Source organism: Equus caballus, chromosome 1, assembly GCF_041296265.1.
Source record: "Equus caballus isolate H_3958 breed thoroughbred chromosome 1, TB-T2T, whole genome shotgun sequence".
Classification (NCBI taxonomy): Eukaryota; Metazoa; Chordata; class Mammalia; order Perissodactyla; family Equidae; genus Equus; species Equus caballus.
The window spans coordinates 109441055-109457814 of record NC_091684.1 but is presented as its reverse complement, the minus strand read 5'-3'; the positions used below and the strand labels follow the sequence as shown (position 1 = coordinate 109457814).

The 16760-nt window shown below is 40.6% G+C and overlaps 1 protein-coding gene across 16 annotated transcripts in view; it reads right to left on the bottom strand.

Annotated features, from left to right (window-relative positions):
• Window positions 1–16760, bottom strand: part of SV2B (synaptic vesicle glycoprotein 2B) — a 193716-nt gene that overhangs the window by 19047 nt on the left and 157909 nt on the right. For all 16 annotated transcript variants that reach the window (XM_023650691.2, XM_023650699.2, XM_070267138.1 and 13 more), the window contains 2 exons: window positions 15783–15871; window positions 13100–13264 (listed from right to left, as the gene is read on the bottom strand). In XM_023650691.2, coding sequence (XP_023506459.1) covers window positions 13100–13264; window positions 15783–15871 — 254 coding nt within the window. The remainder of the gene's footprint in view (window positions 1–13099; window positions 13265–15782; window positions 15872–16760) is intronic.

Genomic DNA, 16760 nt, shown 5'->3' with positions numbered 1-16760 from the left:
TCTTGAACTGTAATCACCAGAAGCAGACGCCAGATTATTATGCATTTAAAAATGTGAGAGTCATTGGTCTAGAAAGCCAAATTATTTTGAATAATTTTTCTTGAGGTCAAATTTGCTACAGACTTTTAAACAGGAGCCTCCAAATCTATCACTGCATTCTTCAGATTTTCTTGGGAAAACTAATTGGTAAGGCTTTTGTTACAGAAAGATGCCTCTGATTTCAAAATTAATGTAATTTGTGTGCTGGATGTGTTTACTCAAGAAAGCTACGTCTGCACACTGTCTCAGGTCTCTGCCTTTTTTAATATATCCTTCTCTTTAATATAGTAATAGGCTGCTGATGTGGCCTTCAGTGATATTTGAATGTTCTGCCAAGGGTGGGTGAGAAAGCACAGCCATAAATCATAATGGGCCTGACGCAAGCAGACCTTAAAATGTATCTCCAAGTGAGTTATAAAAAGCCAAAGTTATAAAGGAAGAGATAAAAGGGGAAAGGGCCAACGCATATTTTATGAGTCTTTATATAAATCATCTCTTCTGATCTTTAATTTATATACTGAACTGGCTCAAGAGTCTTCGTTCAGGAGAGTTCAAAGGCTGAAAGAAAAGTTAGTAAAAGTAGCTTGTGGAACTTTTCCTTCAAGGAAACAGAAGCCATTGGCAAACCAGAGTCTACGGCAGAATTATTATTGCAAACATTTTATTTCAGTTACCCTCAGGCCCAATGCTTAGTCCACCAAATGATCTAAACTGCGCCAAAAGTCATACCTATGTAGTTGTAGGGGAGGAAGACATTTCCTCTACCTTCTCTGGGTTCGTCTGGCCAGAGAACGAATTAAATTCACATGAGACAAAATAGCAGGAGAAAAATGAACAAAACTTTATAACATGTATACATGGGAGAGGGTCAGGCAAGCTGAGTAACTCGCCAAAATGGCTGAAGCCCCGACTTAAATATCATATCCAGCCAAAAGACAAAGGAGGATGTTGGGGGCGGGGGGGAGTCAGTTATAGGCGGTCACCAGAAACAGGAATAAGATTACTATGCAGATTCAAGTCCCTGCATTCCGCACAGACAGGAGTCTCCAGAGATAAGGCCATCCACCCGCCCCCCTGGCAGAGAGGGAGATATCTTTACAGATGGTGATTTCCTTTACAATGTAAATGTCTCTTAAAAAGGGTAAGTAAATTCTACTTTTCAGTTGCTTTCCTGTCTGCAAAGTAACCAGCGTCAAATAATCATCATGCCAAAGAGACATATCTTGGGGTGGCCAATTCCAGGCCCCCACATAGTCATCATGTTTTAGATTTGATGGTATCACCCTCAAGAAACTCAGTCTAATTAAAGAGAGAAACAAGAAAACTGACAATTAAAATTTAGTGTGATAATTATCGAGATAGAGGTGTCCTATGAAATCACTTCAAAGGGGGCACTTGTGATCAGTTGGGAAAAGCATCAGGGGAGTTACGCTGAAGGACAAATGAAAGTTATCTAAGCAAAGATGTGAAGGACGTGCACAAAAAGACCGCAAAGGGTTCTACTGTGCTGTATATAGGGTCGCTAGGAGTAGGAATCAACTCAACAGGCACCAACAATATACACAGAGACCACATCCAGACAAATTAAGGACCTAAATGTGAAAAGTAAACTTTAAACCTTAGGGGAAGAAAAACTGAAAATGACGTTATGACCTTGAACACAAAGGATGTCTCAAATAAGAGCCAAAAGACACAAGCTTTAAAGGAAAGGTGCTAAATTTGGCATTAAGATATAAAATATCTACACAAGAAAGGACTCCATAAGCAAAGTAAGAAAACAAGTCGCAAACTGTCAGAGCCAAGTGGAGCCCTAGGAGACACGACTACTAAATGTGATGAGGTAACCTGGACGGGATCCTGGAACAGAAAAAGAACATCAGGTAAAAACTGAGGAAATCTGAACAAAGTAGAGACTTTTTAGTGAATGATAATGGATTGATATTGGTTTATTAATTGTAACAAATGTGCCATAGATAATATAGATGTTATAATAGGGACAATTAGGTGTGGAGTATACGGAAACTTTCTGTACCATCTTTGCAATTTTTCTGTGAAACTAAAATGTCCTAAAATTAAAAGTCTATTAAAAGAAAAACAGAAAATTTTCAAACACACAATTGACAATTGCTTTCTACACATAATTTACAAGAATTCATGTCCTATAAACTGAATGTTTGTGCCCTCCAAACTTCATATGTTGAAACATAATCCTCAGTGTGATGGTGTTTGAAGGTGGGGCCTTCGGGAGGAGATTAGGTCCTGAAGGTAGAGCCCTCATGAATGGGATTAGTGCCCTTAAAAGGGAGTCACAGAGAGCTCCCTCCTCCATGTCTCCAGGTGAAGACACAGTGAGAAGACAGATGTCTATCAAACAGGAAGTAGGCCCTCACCAGATACCAAATCTGCCTGCACCTTGATCTTGGACTTCCAGCCTCCAGAATTGGGAGAAATACATTTCTGTTGTTTATAAGCTGCCTAGTCTGTGGCATTTTGTTATAGCAGCCTGAATGGACAGAGACATCATACAAATTAGTATGAAAATGATAATCCAATGAATAAAATAAACAAAGCCCATGAACAGATACAGAAAAGGAAACCTGAATAGCCAATAAACATAGGAAAAGATACTCCATCTCACTAGGACTGGAAAATGCAAATCCAAGTACGATGAGACACCATTCACACTCATCCATCTCACAATACCAAGTTTTAGCCCAGTTGTAGAGAAGTAGGCACACTCATCCTGCTACCGGAGTGTAATTAGTGCACACCCTTCAGAGAACAACTTGGCACAACACACTGAAGTTTAAGATGCTCACCTCCTCCCACCTAGCAATTCCACTTCCAGGTATAAGGGCTAGAAAAAGTTGTCCATAAGAACACTTATTGCAGCATTATGTGGAATAGCAAAAAAAGGAGAATGATTTATATGTCTATCCAAAGGAGATCAGACAAACACGTTATGGAATGCTCATATCATGAAATTCAAGTTAATGAAATTGAATGATGTAGCTATGCTAACCAACACAGAGAATTCTCAAAATCATAATTTTATACCAAAAACAAGTTGCAAAATTTATACTATAGTAATTAAACATTTGCCTATATAACATAGCATGATATTTATCTAAAATTTAAACCATGCAGAAGAGTATTGTACAATGTTTATAGACATATAAATATATGGGAAAAGTATAAAAACACGTGAATGTAAAACGCCAAATTTCTGACAATGGTGATCATTACCCCTGGGGAGGGACAGTAATCTCATCAAGAAGGGTAACAGAGTGAGTAACGCTTAATCTACAGTAAAATCTGAAGTAAACATAGTATAGTTTATGATTTGATAAAGCTAGGTGTGAATAGGGTTGTTTGTATTATTCTCTATTCTCTACGTATTTGGTATATTTCACAATCGAATAAAAAGGGAAAGAAAGGAAACAAAACAATCACTATTTGAAGATGATAGCCTTCTATAACAATAACAAAGGGAAACTGTTGGAACTACTAAAAGAGCTCAGTTAGATACAAAATACACATCCAGAAATCAATAGGGTTTCTATTTATTTGCAATAACCTGTGGAAATGTTTGATGGGGGAAAAGCAATTCCCATTTTCAGTAGCCAATAAAATTATAAAACATCCAGGAAGGGTCTCAGCAAGAACTATGCAGGGCCTATATTCAATTACAAAATTTTACTGAGATGTTTTATTAACTCTGAGGCATTATATACATTATATATCAATACGATCACTTTCAGATGTGGAATTGGAGGCGTAGACACGTCAGAGATGGCTCAGCTAGTTACTGATGGATCAAGGCCAAGGCTTGGACCCAGTCACTCAATCCATGGCTGCTTCCTGAAATCCAGAAGCCAGAAGGTACACTGACACATTTCCCACCATTGGCATCCTCATGGAGCTTTACTGTCCTGAAACAGGCCCACAGCAGCTGCAGAAAATTCTCATTTATGCCCCAGTAAAAGGAGCCTTCAACAGCGTGGGTAGCATTTCAGTGTGACACGTGCAATCAACCTTCTTCTCTTTTCTAGATGTGTATTTGCTTTCTTTCCCTCTCTGCTCTTCCCACTCCCTACTATACTACACAGCTCATTTTAGAGTTAAATCTGGGCAGTCTCATTTTCATCCCAAGCTATTCAACTCTGAGCTTCAAGAAGAACTCATGAGAGCTTTTCTCCTATTTTTCACTGGCCAATTGTCCTATGTGAAGACTACTCTTTCCCATTTGAGGTTCCAGCCATGAGCAGAACACAGCATCAACTCCCCTTTCAGCTGTGCGGAAAACACAAGATTATGACATTACTTCCTGGGTCATGACCCCTCACAAACAGGAATCAGGCACATCTCCCGGATGTCCAGGGAGTTTTAAATCAGATAATCTGAACAGTGTCAAGATAGCAGCATAGGCAGACTCTGAGTTCACCTCCTCCCATGGACACAACAAATTTACAACTACTCTTTGAATAGTTACCCCTGAGAGAGAACTGAAAACTGGATAAAAAGAACCCACACAACAAGGGATGGCGCTGGCTGAGGTGGAAGAGGTAGAAATTCCTTTCTGGAGAGAAAAAGGCCATCTTCAAGCTGTGGTGCTTCATGGATGACCCAGAGCAATCCTAAGGTATGCAGCCTTCCCTGCATGAGGGGCAGACCTGCATTGATGAAGTGTGTGGGGCCTCTGCAGTGGGGTGGCTGGGTCCACTTCAGTGGGTCGGGGTGCATGCACGGGGCAGGACTACGTTGATGGGGTGTGTGGCCCTGTGGGCAGTGGGGCTTGTCAGCCACAGAAGAGCTGTTCCTCTCAAACAGCCACATGGGGGATTGGCCCCACCTTCCAAAGCCTGAAACAATTGGGTTCTCCCATGCCTGGGACTGGCCCCACTCAGCTGCAATCCTGAGAGAGCTGACAACAGCCTTGCAGGCCAGAGGCCTACAGCAATTGTAAGCTCCTGAACATAGCAACTAGCCACACTGAGGGCCTACTCACTTAACAGAAAAATTGCAAAAGAAATTTCCCATTAGACCTTGCAGCCAACTGTGCTGGTGCTCCCCACACCCAAAAAAGTGACTGAAGGGTCCATAGCAACCAAAAGCAGCTGAACATTACAACCAGCCAGCCAGGGGGACTAGCCTAGACTCCCCAGGACCTGTAGCAAGAGCAAGCCTGCCACAACAGAAGTAAACATGTAGCCCACACAGGGGTCGCTCCTGGAACATTTGGAACTGGTGATGAGAGGGAAGCACACTGCCGGGCCTCATAAGGCATCTCATACATAAGGCCACCTCTCCAAAGTCAGGAGATGTAGCTGATCTACCTAATGCATAGATATAAGCACAGAGATAGAGGCAAACTGAGGAGACAAAGGAATACATTCCAAGTAAAGGAACAGGACAAAACCCAGAAAAAGAACTAAGCGAAACAGAGATAGACAATCTACCTGACAAAGAGAAGAAACTAAGAGTCATAAGAATGCTCACTGATCTTGGGAGAAGAATGGGTGAACTCAGTGAGAACTTTAACAAAGAACTGGAACATACAAAAAAGAACCAATCAAAAATGAAGAATATGATACAGGAAATGAAAAATTCACTAGAGGGGGGACTCAAAAGCAGAGTAGATGATACAGAAGAACAGATCAGTGAGCTGGACAAAAGACTAGAGGAAATCATCCAAGCTGAAAAGATAAAAGAAAAAAGAATTAAAAAGAACAAGGACTGCCTAAGGGACCTCTGGGACAACAACAAGTGCACTAACATCCATATTATAGGTGTCCCAGAAGGAGAAGAGAGAGACAAAGGGGCAGAGAATCTACTTGAAGAAATAATAGCTGAAAACTTTCCTAACCTTAGGAAGGAAACAGATGTCCAGGTACAGGAAGTACAGAGAACACCAAAAAGGTCCACACCAAGACATATTATAATTAAAATGTCAAGAATTAAAGATAAAGAAAGAATCCTAAAAGCTGCAAGAAGAAGGCAACAAGTTACAAATAAAGAAAACCCCATAAGGCTATCAGCTGACTTCTCAGCAGAAACCTTACAGGATAGAAGGAAGAGGCATGATATACTTAAAGTGCTGAAAGGAAAAAAACCTACAGCCAAGAATTCTCTGTGGGCCGGCTCAGTGGCGCAGTGGTTAAGTTTACATGTTCCACTTCTCAGCAGCCCTGGATTCGCCAGTTCGGATCCTGGGCACAGACATGGCACTGCTTGGCAAAAGAATACTCTATCCAGTAAGGTCATCATTCAGAATGGAAGGAGAGATAAAAGAGTTTTCCAGACAAGCAAAAACTAAAGGGGTTTATCACCAAGAAACCAGCCTACAAGAAATGCTAAAGGGAATTACTTAAGTAGAACAGGAAAGCTCACAAATAGGAATAAGAAAATTATCCAAAAACAAAAGCAATAATGTCACTGGTAAAGGCAAATATACAGTAAAGGTAGCAGTTTAACAACCTATAAGCTAATATGAAGGTCAAATGACAAAAGTACTAAAATTATCTATTTCCATGATAAGAGGGTATTGGAAAAGCCACAAATATGTGGAGATAACACAAAATGCTACTGAACAACAATTGGGTCAATGAAGAAATCAAAGGAGAAATTAAAAAAATACCTTGAGACAAAAGAAAATGAAAATATGACATGCCAAAATTTATGGGATACAGCAAAAGTGGTTCTAAGAGAGAAGTTTATAGCACAACAGGCCTACCTCAACAAACAAGAAAAATCTCAAATAAACAATCTAACAGTGCACCTAAAGGATCTAGAAAAAGAAGAATAAACAAAGCCCCAAATCAATAGAAGGAAGGAAATAATAAAAATCAGAACAGAAATAAATGAAAGAGACTAAAACAAAATACAGAAAAAAACCAATGAAATAAAGAGCCAGTTCTTTGAAAAGATAAACAAAATTGACAAACCTTTAATTAGACTCACCAAGAAAAAAAGAAAGAAGGTTCAAATAAATAAAATCAGAAATGAAAGAGGAGAAATTACAACAGACACTTCAAAAACAGAAAAGATTACTAAAAGCTATACACCAACAAATTGGATAATCTAGAAGAAATGGATAAAGGTTTACAATCATACAACCTTCCAAAACTGAATCAAGAAGAAATAGAGAATTTGAATAGAACAATCCCCAGGAGGGAGATCGAAAGAGTAATCAAAAACCTCCCAAAAAATAAGAGTCTAGGACCAGATGGCTTACCTGCTGAATTCTACCAAACATTCAAAGAAGACTTAATACCTATCCTTCTCAAACTCTTCCAAAAAACTGAAGAGGAGGGGAAGCTTCCTAACTCATTCTACAAGGCCAACATCACCCGGACACCAAAACCTGACAAGGACAACACAGAAAAAGAAAATAAAAGGCCAATATCCCCAGTAAACATCAATGCAAAAATCCTCAACAAAATACTAGCGAATGGAATACAGCAATACATTAAAAAGAGCATAGATCATGATCAGTGGGATTTATTCCAGGGATGCAGGGATGGTTTAATATCGGCAAATCAATCAACGTGATACACCACGTTAGCAAAATAAAAAATAAAAATCACATGATCATCTCAATAGATGCAGAGAAAGCATTTGACAAGATACAGCACCCATTTGTGATAAAAATTCTGAATAAAATGGGTATGGAAGAAAAGTACCTCAACATAATAAAGGCCATATATGACAAACCCAGAGCTAATATCATTCTCAATGCAGAAAAACTGAAAGCTATCCCTCTAAGAACAAGAACCAGACAAGGATGCCCACTGTCACCACTCTTATTTAACGTAGTATTGGAAGTCCTAGCCAGAGCAATCAGGCAAGAAAAGGAAATAAAAGGGATCCACATTGGAAAGGAAGAAGTGAAACTGTCACTATTTGCAAATGGCATAATTTTATAATAGAAAACCCTAAAGACTCCACCAAAAAGCTTTTAGAAATAATAAAGGAATACTGTAAAGTTGCAGGATACAAAATCAACATACAAAAATCAGTTGTGTTTCTGTACACTAACAACAAAGTAGCAGAAACAGAAATTAAGAATACAATCCCATTTACAATTGCAACAAAAAAATAAAATATCCAGGAATAAAAGTAACCAAAGAAGTGAAAGACCTGTACGCTGAAAACTGTAACACATTGTTGAAAGAAATTGAGGAAGACAGAAAGAAATGGAAAGATATTCCATGCTCTTGGATTGGAAGAATTAACACAAAATGTCTGCACTTCCTAAAGAAATCTACAGATTCAATGCAATCTCTATCAAAGTTCCAACGACATTTTTCACAGAAATAGAACAAGGAATCCTAAAATTTATATAGAACAACAAAAGATCCTGAATAGCCAAAGGATTCCTGAGAAAAAAAAACAAAGCTGGAGGTATCACACTCCCTGATTTCAAAATATACTGCAAAGTCATAGTAACCAAAACAGCATGGCACTGGCATAAAAACAGACACACAGATCAGTGGAACAGAATCGAGAACCCAGAAATAAACCTACACATCTATGAACAGCCAATTTTCAACAAGAGAGCCAAGAACGTACAATGGAGAAAGGAGAGTCTCCTCAATAAACGGTGTTGGGAAAACTGGACAGCCACATGCAAAAGAATGAAAGTAGACCATTATCTTACACCATACACAAAAATTAACTCAAAATGGATTAAAGACTTGAACGTAAGGCCTGAAACCATGAAACTTCTAGAAGAAAATATAGGCAGTACGCTCTTAGGCAGCAGTCTTAGCAGCATATTTTCAAGTACCGTGTCTGACCCGGCAAGGGAAACAACACATAAAATAAACAAATGGGACTATGTCAAACTAAAAAGCTTCTGCACAGCAAAGGAAACCATCAGCGAAACAAAAAGACAAGCTAACAATTGGGAGAAGCTATTTGCCCACCATATATCTGATATAGGGTTAATATGCAAAATATACATAGAATTCATACATCTCAACAACAAAAAACTAATAATCCAATAGAAAAATGGGCAAAAGATCTGAACAGACTTTTCTCCAAAGAAGATATACAGATGGCCAACAGGCACATGAAAAATACTCAACATCATTAACTATCAGGGAAATGCAAATCAAAACTACGAGATATCACCTCACGCTCATCAGAATGGTATAATTAATAAGACAGGAAACAAGTGTTGGCGAGGATATGGAGAAAAAGGAACCCCCATACACTGCTGGTGGGAGTGCAAACTGGTGCAGCCGCTATGGAAAACATTATGGACATTCCTCAAACAATTAAGAATAGAACTACCATACAATCCAGCTATTCCACTGCTGGGTATTTATTCAAAGAACATGAAAATATGAATACGTAAAGATATACACAGCTCTATGTTCATCACAGCATTATACACAATAGCCAAGGTTTGGAAGCAACCTAGGTGCCCATCAAAGGAGGAATGGATAAAGATGTGGTATATGTACACAATGGAATACTACTCAGCCATAAGAAATGATGAAATCTGGCCATTTGTGACAACATGGATGGACCTAGAGGGTATTATGTTAAGCGAAATAAGTCAGAAGGAGAAAGTCAAATACCATATGATCTCACTCATAAATAGAAGATAAAAACAAAAGCAAACAAATGCACAGAGACAGATTGGACTGGTGGTTACCAGGTGGGAAAGGGGGTGGGATGATGGCAAAAGGGGTAATTAGGCACATGTGTGCAGTGAAGGATGGTAATTAGTCGTTGGGTGGTGAACATGATGTAATCTACACAGAAATCAAAATATAATGAGGTACACCCAAAATTTGTACAATATTATAAACCATGAAGTAAAAAAAAAATTAAATTAATAAACAAAAAGGAAATCAATCAATCAGATAATCCCCTTCCCCATCCTAACCCTCACAGTAATGAGCCCTGCCAAGCATACATTTCTTCTCAAGTGGAGAGGGTAAGTTAATTAATTAGTTTACACATGCTCTAGGATGAAAAGCTATCCTGTTTTTAATTAATAGTAAGGAAAACCTGGCCTGATATTTTGGCTCAGGGTTTAAAACATGGACTTTTTCTATTGCCTTTCTTGCATTTTCTAAAAACTCAGGAGTTCTGAAGCAAACGCAGTGTAAGAGCCACATGATCCCCTAAGATGCACCAGGAGGCTGCGGACGGTGCTCGGGGAGCAGGCCAAAACTAATCTGCGTACTTTTGTTTCTTCTTGGGGCGAAAGGGATGGGTTGTACAGAAGGATGAAGTTTAGCTGTCAAGAGGATGCCCTTTAATGACAAAGCCGTGGGGGAAGTCTGAAGCCCTGTTTACACAAAAGTCATTTTCCCCCGTGTGTGACAGTCAATAAAGTAAACAGTTTCCATCTACATTTTAAATCAGCGAAGTGTGGATAAAGTTAAAGGATGAATACTGGTACGAACAGGAGAAACGCCACAACCAACTAAAGAACAGTAGCCTCTCCAAAGAGGCTTGGGGTTTTCAAAGATGAGGTGTTTTCTAGCTCATGACCAGCAGATGGCAGCATAACTCAAGGAAAGAGACCAGATTTGTCCACTCAGCTCGGTTTCAAAGGTTCCTAATCTTCCAAGGAGAAAAACACTCTTTTTATTCAATTTGCCGGGGGCGAGCAATTATGGGCTTCAAGTGACAGTGGTTGTACTTTTAGTATTCGTTGGTTAGAAAACATACATATGACAAGTTAAAATCAATTCATTGTAACTTTTAAAGGAATTTGTATTTTAATATCACACAAAAACACCCACACACAGTTGAAACATAGAAACACGGTAGAACATGTGTGCATGCAGGATATTTACATCCACTCCCAGACAATCCTCAGCATGCGTCTGCATTCCCAGACCCTTGTCAATAACTCCACGGTCCCCTGGGGTCCTGGGTCCGCAAGATGGGACCACAGATTTCACAAACGCTTGCTTCCTCCTTGCTGTACCCAGCACCTTGCTGACAGCTTCAGGAGGCTGAGAAAAGTGAAAAGAACAGAGTGGACCAAAAGTTCCCATTTTCTGCTTAGCTAAGTCTTAGAGCTCCTAAACCAGCCTGTCATAAATCACAAGGGCTCTGGCATTGCAATTAACTTTTTAATGCAGAAAACATCATGTAAAACAGGGCCTCTTGGAGTGGAGATTTTCCCAGTGAGATGATATTAGCAGTTGTCAAGGTTACAGGCTTGGAGCCCGAATGCCTGGTTGGGAGAGAGACATTTCTATTTATGTTGGCTGTGTGGTCTTGGGCAAGTGACTCCACCTCTCTGTTTCCCCATCTGTAAGAGATAAAAAGCATATTTCTCCCCTCCTGAAGGTTTTGTGAGGATTAAATGAAATAATCTATGTAAGGCATTAAGGCAGTGCCAGGCACATAGAAATGCTGGATAATGTGAGCTACCACATTATTGGCATTACTATCATTATTATTACTAATATCACAATAGAGTATCACAGAACATTGGGAACTTCCTAAATGAGGCACCTTTTAGTGAATTCATCTCTGCAGGGAATGGTGTCATAGCATGAGTATCATCTAGCCATCCACAATGACCCTTAGATTTCAACATTTCCAAAGCATTCTAATAAAGCAAGGGCACCATTTCTTCCTTGGCGATGCCAAGACAAGATTCCTTGAGTCATACTGAAGAGCCCTAGAGTGAGTGAGAAATGCTGGGGCTATTGCCACCCACTGCCACTGGCTTTGGAGCCGCCATCCCTGCAGTGACCACTCTCAGCAGATCACAGTGACTCTGAAGTGTCTCTGCAGAGGGCGTGTGCATGCGTGGGTGTATGTGTTTGTGACTCAGCTTCTGCATTGAAAAATAGCATCTGAAAATCTGAATTCCATGTCCACTGACACTTGACACTAACCTTCTTTTCCAAAGGTCTCTTATTTGTAGAAATAATATTCCTCCTTTCCTTTCACGCTGTCTCATCCTAAATAACAGTGAACGTTTGCTAAGGTCTGGCCTGGAAGAGCCGTATGGACTAGACCACAGAAGGCATCCTCCTTGGACTTCACTCAGACACACACTCCTTCCCCAAGTGACTAACAGTCATGGGCAGGACCACTCCACTTGGTCATGTGGGTGGGTGTGGGGAGGAGAGGTAGACCATGAGCTGGAGAAGAGACTTCATGGCATTAATTTTTGTACAGAGGTGGTAAATATGGGGCAGTTTCTATCACTGACACTGAACTATCTGGGCCATGGTATTTCTGGTGCCACCATGCAGCCTGAACCGATGAGCTTGCTAAGTACGATTCAAGAAGGGCAACAGCAGAGAAATAAAAGCTCAGCTTAGTGAATAATGTGGCCTGGGGTAAACTTTAATGTCCTGCCCTGACCCATTTGGGGGGCTGCAGAAAGCAGCCTCAAAGAGGCATTCTTCAACCCCAGTGGGCTGGACCGTGTGTCTCATTTGTCTCAAGAAGAGAAAGAGGGGAAGTCAAACAGATTCAGGAAGCAGCCCACAAAGATGTAGGCAGGACTTTTCTAAAACTCCACTTATCTTTCCCTAAAGGACAACGACACTCTTGATGATGCTAGGCCATGCTAACCAACCCATGGAGGTAATATTAGGTGAAAGACTAACATAGATAGTACCCTGTTGGCCTTAGCCTGGAGAAGCTTCTAGAATCAAAGCAAAAGCTCAACAACCAGGTCCTGGGTTGCTGCAGGGACCTCAGCAGTTAGAGCTCTGTGCCTTCTCTCCAGGCAAGCACCATAAGGGCCACAGCTCTCTTTACATCTCCATCGAAGGTGCAAGGTCTCCGGAAAGCTGGTCTGACTGATTCTCCTCAGTCAAATGTCTCCATCCTTCAATGCATCAGCTACAGCCAGGAGATTAGGGAGGACTGGGAGCCAGCACAATACAGACAGAGCCACTTGACAGAATTGTCATGTCTCTGGCAGCCAGAATAACTTGTGATACTGCAACAGCCTTGGAGCGTCCCCGCCATATTGAATTCCTATCTTTCCAATGGCTCTCTCCCAAGAACAGTGCCCAGGACTGTCACCCCGATCTGGGGAAAGCCTGCATCTCTTACTTACTTGTCATTCACAAGTTTCCCATGTTGGTGAATCTGATTTTCCATCGTGAAGTTGATTGTGGCACCGTACACATGCTCACCAAAAAATACCTTCATTTTGGACTTGTATTCTTCATCTTGAAAATACCGGATCATATCAGGGAACCAAACTGTCAGTCCATAGTAGCTGTAACAGAAAAGTCAGAATATTCTAGCAGCAACACACTTTATTCTACGATCAGAGTCTACATTCTTGACTTGATGTAGATCAAGCTCCTTTGAACTGTATTAGTATGGTTCATTATTAGAAAATCTAATAATATAACTCATCATATTAATAGATCTGCAGAAAAAAGTCATGACATCTCCATAGATGCTGAAAAGGCAGTTGATAAAAAAAAATTCATTCCTGATAAAAATACCCAAAGATGGGGAATTGATGGACACTTCCTTAACATGTAAGAAAATACATATCTCAGCTCAAAAGGCAGAATCTTATCTAAAAGGGAAACACTAAAGACATTCCCACTAAAATCCAGAATGAGACCAGATACCCATTATCACCACTACTATTTATCACTATAATGTAGGTCTCAGCCAACTCAGCTAGACAGGAGAAAGAAAATAGGAATACAAAACTGCAAAGCAAGAGGTAAAACTATCTATTTGCAGATAATACAGTTTTATATCTGGAAAACTCAAGATAATGGCCATTAAACGTATAAAACACCACTCACAGTACGAAAAATGCAAATTAAAACCACACTGTTACAATTCTTGCCTACCAGATTGTCAAAAGCCCAAAGTTTGCCAAAACACTCTGTTGATGAGGCTGTAAGTAAACAGGTGCTCTCATGCATTGCTGGGAAAAGGGAAAAACTGTGCATTACCATATATAGGAGAACTGGTCAATGTCTAAAAAAAATTACTGGTAGATTTACCCCCTTTGACTCCATAATCCCATTTCTAGGAATCTATTCCACTGATAACTTACCCAGCACAAAGTAGCCTACAAACATGGTTACTCATTATAGCATCATTTGAAATAGCAGAAGTCTGAAAACTCCCCAAGAGTCTAGCCATAAGGCCCTGATTGAATAAAGCGTGGTGCTGTACTGTGGTGTGCTAGGCAGACATACTAGGCATGTCACTGCAGAGAAGAATGACAAAAATCTCAGTGTACTGGTATGAGAGACCTCCAGAATATATTGTTGAATGCAAAAAGCAGATGCAAAACAATGTGTCCCTTTGAATAAGAAAATGAGGAAGAAATAAACATGTAAGCATATATATATGTATGTGTGTGTACACGTACATATATATATGCTTAAATTTGCAAAAAGAAACACTGGAATGATGAATAGGAAAACAAAAGATAATTACAAACAGGAGGCAGAAGAGAATGGGCAGAGGGGAAAGAGGTAGATGCAAGATTTCTCTGTTTCAACATTTGAAATATATTACCTATTCCACAAAATTAATTTAGACATAAGTAAGTATAAGTAAAACATATTCAAAAACTATCAGTGAATTGAATCCCAGAGCCTACCCTCTTTGGCTTCTGGAATGTTCTCTCCTAGTTTAGACAGAACAGGTGGAGGGGAACAGCGTCCAGCTTCCTCTCTGCCTTTACCTGTTTGCGTCTCCATGAAGAGGTATTGGCAGAAATTTGGTAAGATATTGGAAGAAAGCAGGTCTCCCCACGTCCCTCCCATAATCAAAGAGGTCATTAGAGCCAACTTAATTCCCTGGGTCAAGGGACTGTGGCTTTTGGCACGGCTGGTGATAAACAAGGCAGTTTCATAGACAGAAGTTTAAAATCTCGCTCAAAGTTCCTAATTGATCATAGCAATTTATTGAGCACTTATTATGTGCCAGAAACCACTGGCAAGCACTTTACATATGCAGTAAAAGAGCCTCATAATGCTGCCAGTGGGCCCCAAAACTTACATAGAGAGAAGGGTCATGTTATTTGGAGGTGAGTGAAACGACCGGGGTGAGAGTCTGCTGTTTGAGAAAGGAGCCAGGTAATCAACAATCATAGTATATTTCATTGTCTTTACTGTAGGGCACATTATTGCAGAGTTTCACTGTTTTATCTATTTAATATTCACAGTGACACTGATGGCTGCCTACTCAGCATTCATTCCTTGCTTCTTCCTTGGGAATAGAAACTTGATTTTGCTCCAGTATCAACCTCCAGGAAAGCTAATGGTACCTTCGGCTCAGAGGCAAATCCCGATTAGTCTCAAATCACTGGGAGATCACACATTCCCTTCACCCCTGATTAGTTTGGCCCTAGGCATGTGACATACATCTGGCTAATATAACCAGGAAAGTGGGGTCTCCTGAGAAAGATTTCCTCACTGTTACAAAGGGAAGCTCAGAGAGGCAGCCGCTTCCTCCTTGGGTCATTTTCCCATGTCAACAGGATGCCAGGAGCAATGCAGGCATCTTGCAATCACACAAGAACAAGCCCGAGGCTGAAACTCCTCCCAGAACCCACCTCTCTACAGAATTCTTATTACAAAGGATAAGAAATTTCCTCATTGTAAAATCTACTACAGTGGGTTGCCTGCTACTTGCAGTCGAAAGCATGCAATCTGATACAGGCTCCATGAGTTAGAACCAATGATAATCCTCAATTTATAGAACAGGGCATGAGGCACAGAGGAATGAATGAACCTGAGTAAGACAGAACTTACCTTAAAGCCATGCTGAACCAGACCACGGCCAGAATCAGCGTGTTCATCCTGTAGGGCCCCAGCACACAGTATAGAGCATTATCCCAGACCTATAACCACACCAAAGAAAGGTTATTAAAGGAACTTGTGACTGGGCAGAGCTCACTTCCAAGATTTTCTAATAAGTTGCCTAGGAATCCATGGAGAGAATGACAGCCATTATCTCCTAGAGGCAGCAATTCTGTTCAAACAACACGGAAAGCCTCTTCTCTTCTTACTGGCTGGCCTCAACCTCTAACAGTCCTGTAGCATCTCTCCTGGAAACACAGCAATATTCCATCCTTGTGATCAAAAGCACAGAGTGGGGATTTCAAGGCACTGAATAACCTTGAGTAGTGAGTCCTGCTCCCTGCCTGTGGGGATGGGTGATACTCCAAACATTTAATGACCATACACCACGAAGGTCATCCAGTCTCAGTAGACTCTGGCCATCGGCTGCCTTGGTGCTCAACAACTGACTTGCCTGTAGGAGCCACTTCTCCAAAGAAATGGCCTTGCCCTTTATGAAGATGTTCTCAGAAATCACTGACAAACCTCAAGGGGTCGTTTCTTTCACTCCCTCCTTTCTTCCTATGGATTCTTCAAAGAAAAATTGCCAGACAGAATAATGTCTACTCAGACTTGACATTTTCTCTACATTCAAAATCTCTGCCTCGGGAAGGAAGCGCAAAGAAAAGAAAATAAGGGGCCGGCCTGGTGGCGCAGCAGTTAAGTTCACACGTTCCGCTTCCGCGGCCTGGGGTTCGCCGGTTCGGACCCTGTGTATGCACCTATGCACTGCTTGTCAAGTCATGCTGTGGCAGGCGTCCCACATATAAAGTAGAGGAAGATGGCACGAATGTTGGCTCAGGGCCAGTCTTCCTCAGCAAAAAAGAGGAGGATTGGCAGCAGATGTTAGCTCAGGGTTAATCTTCCTCAAAAAAAAGAAAAAGAAAAGAA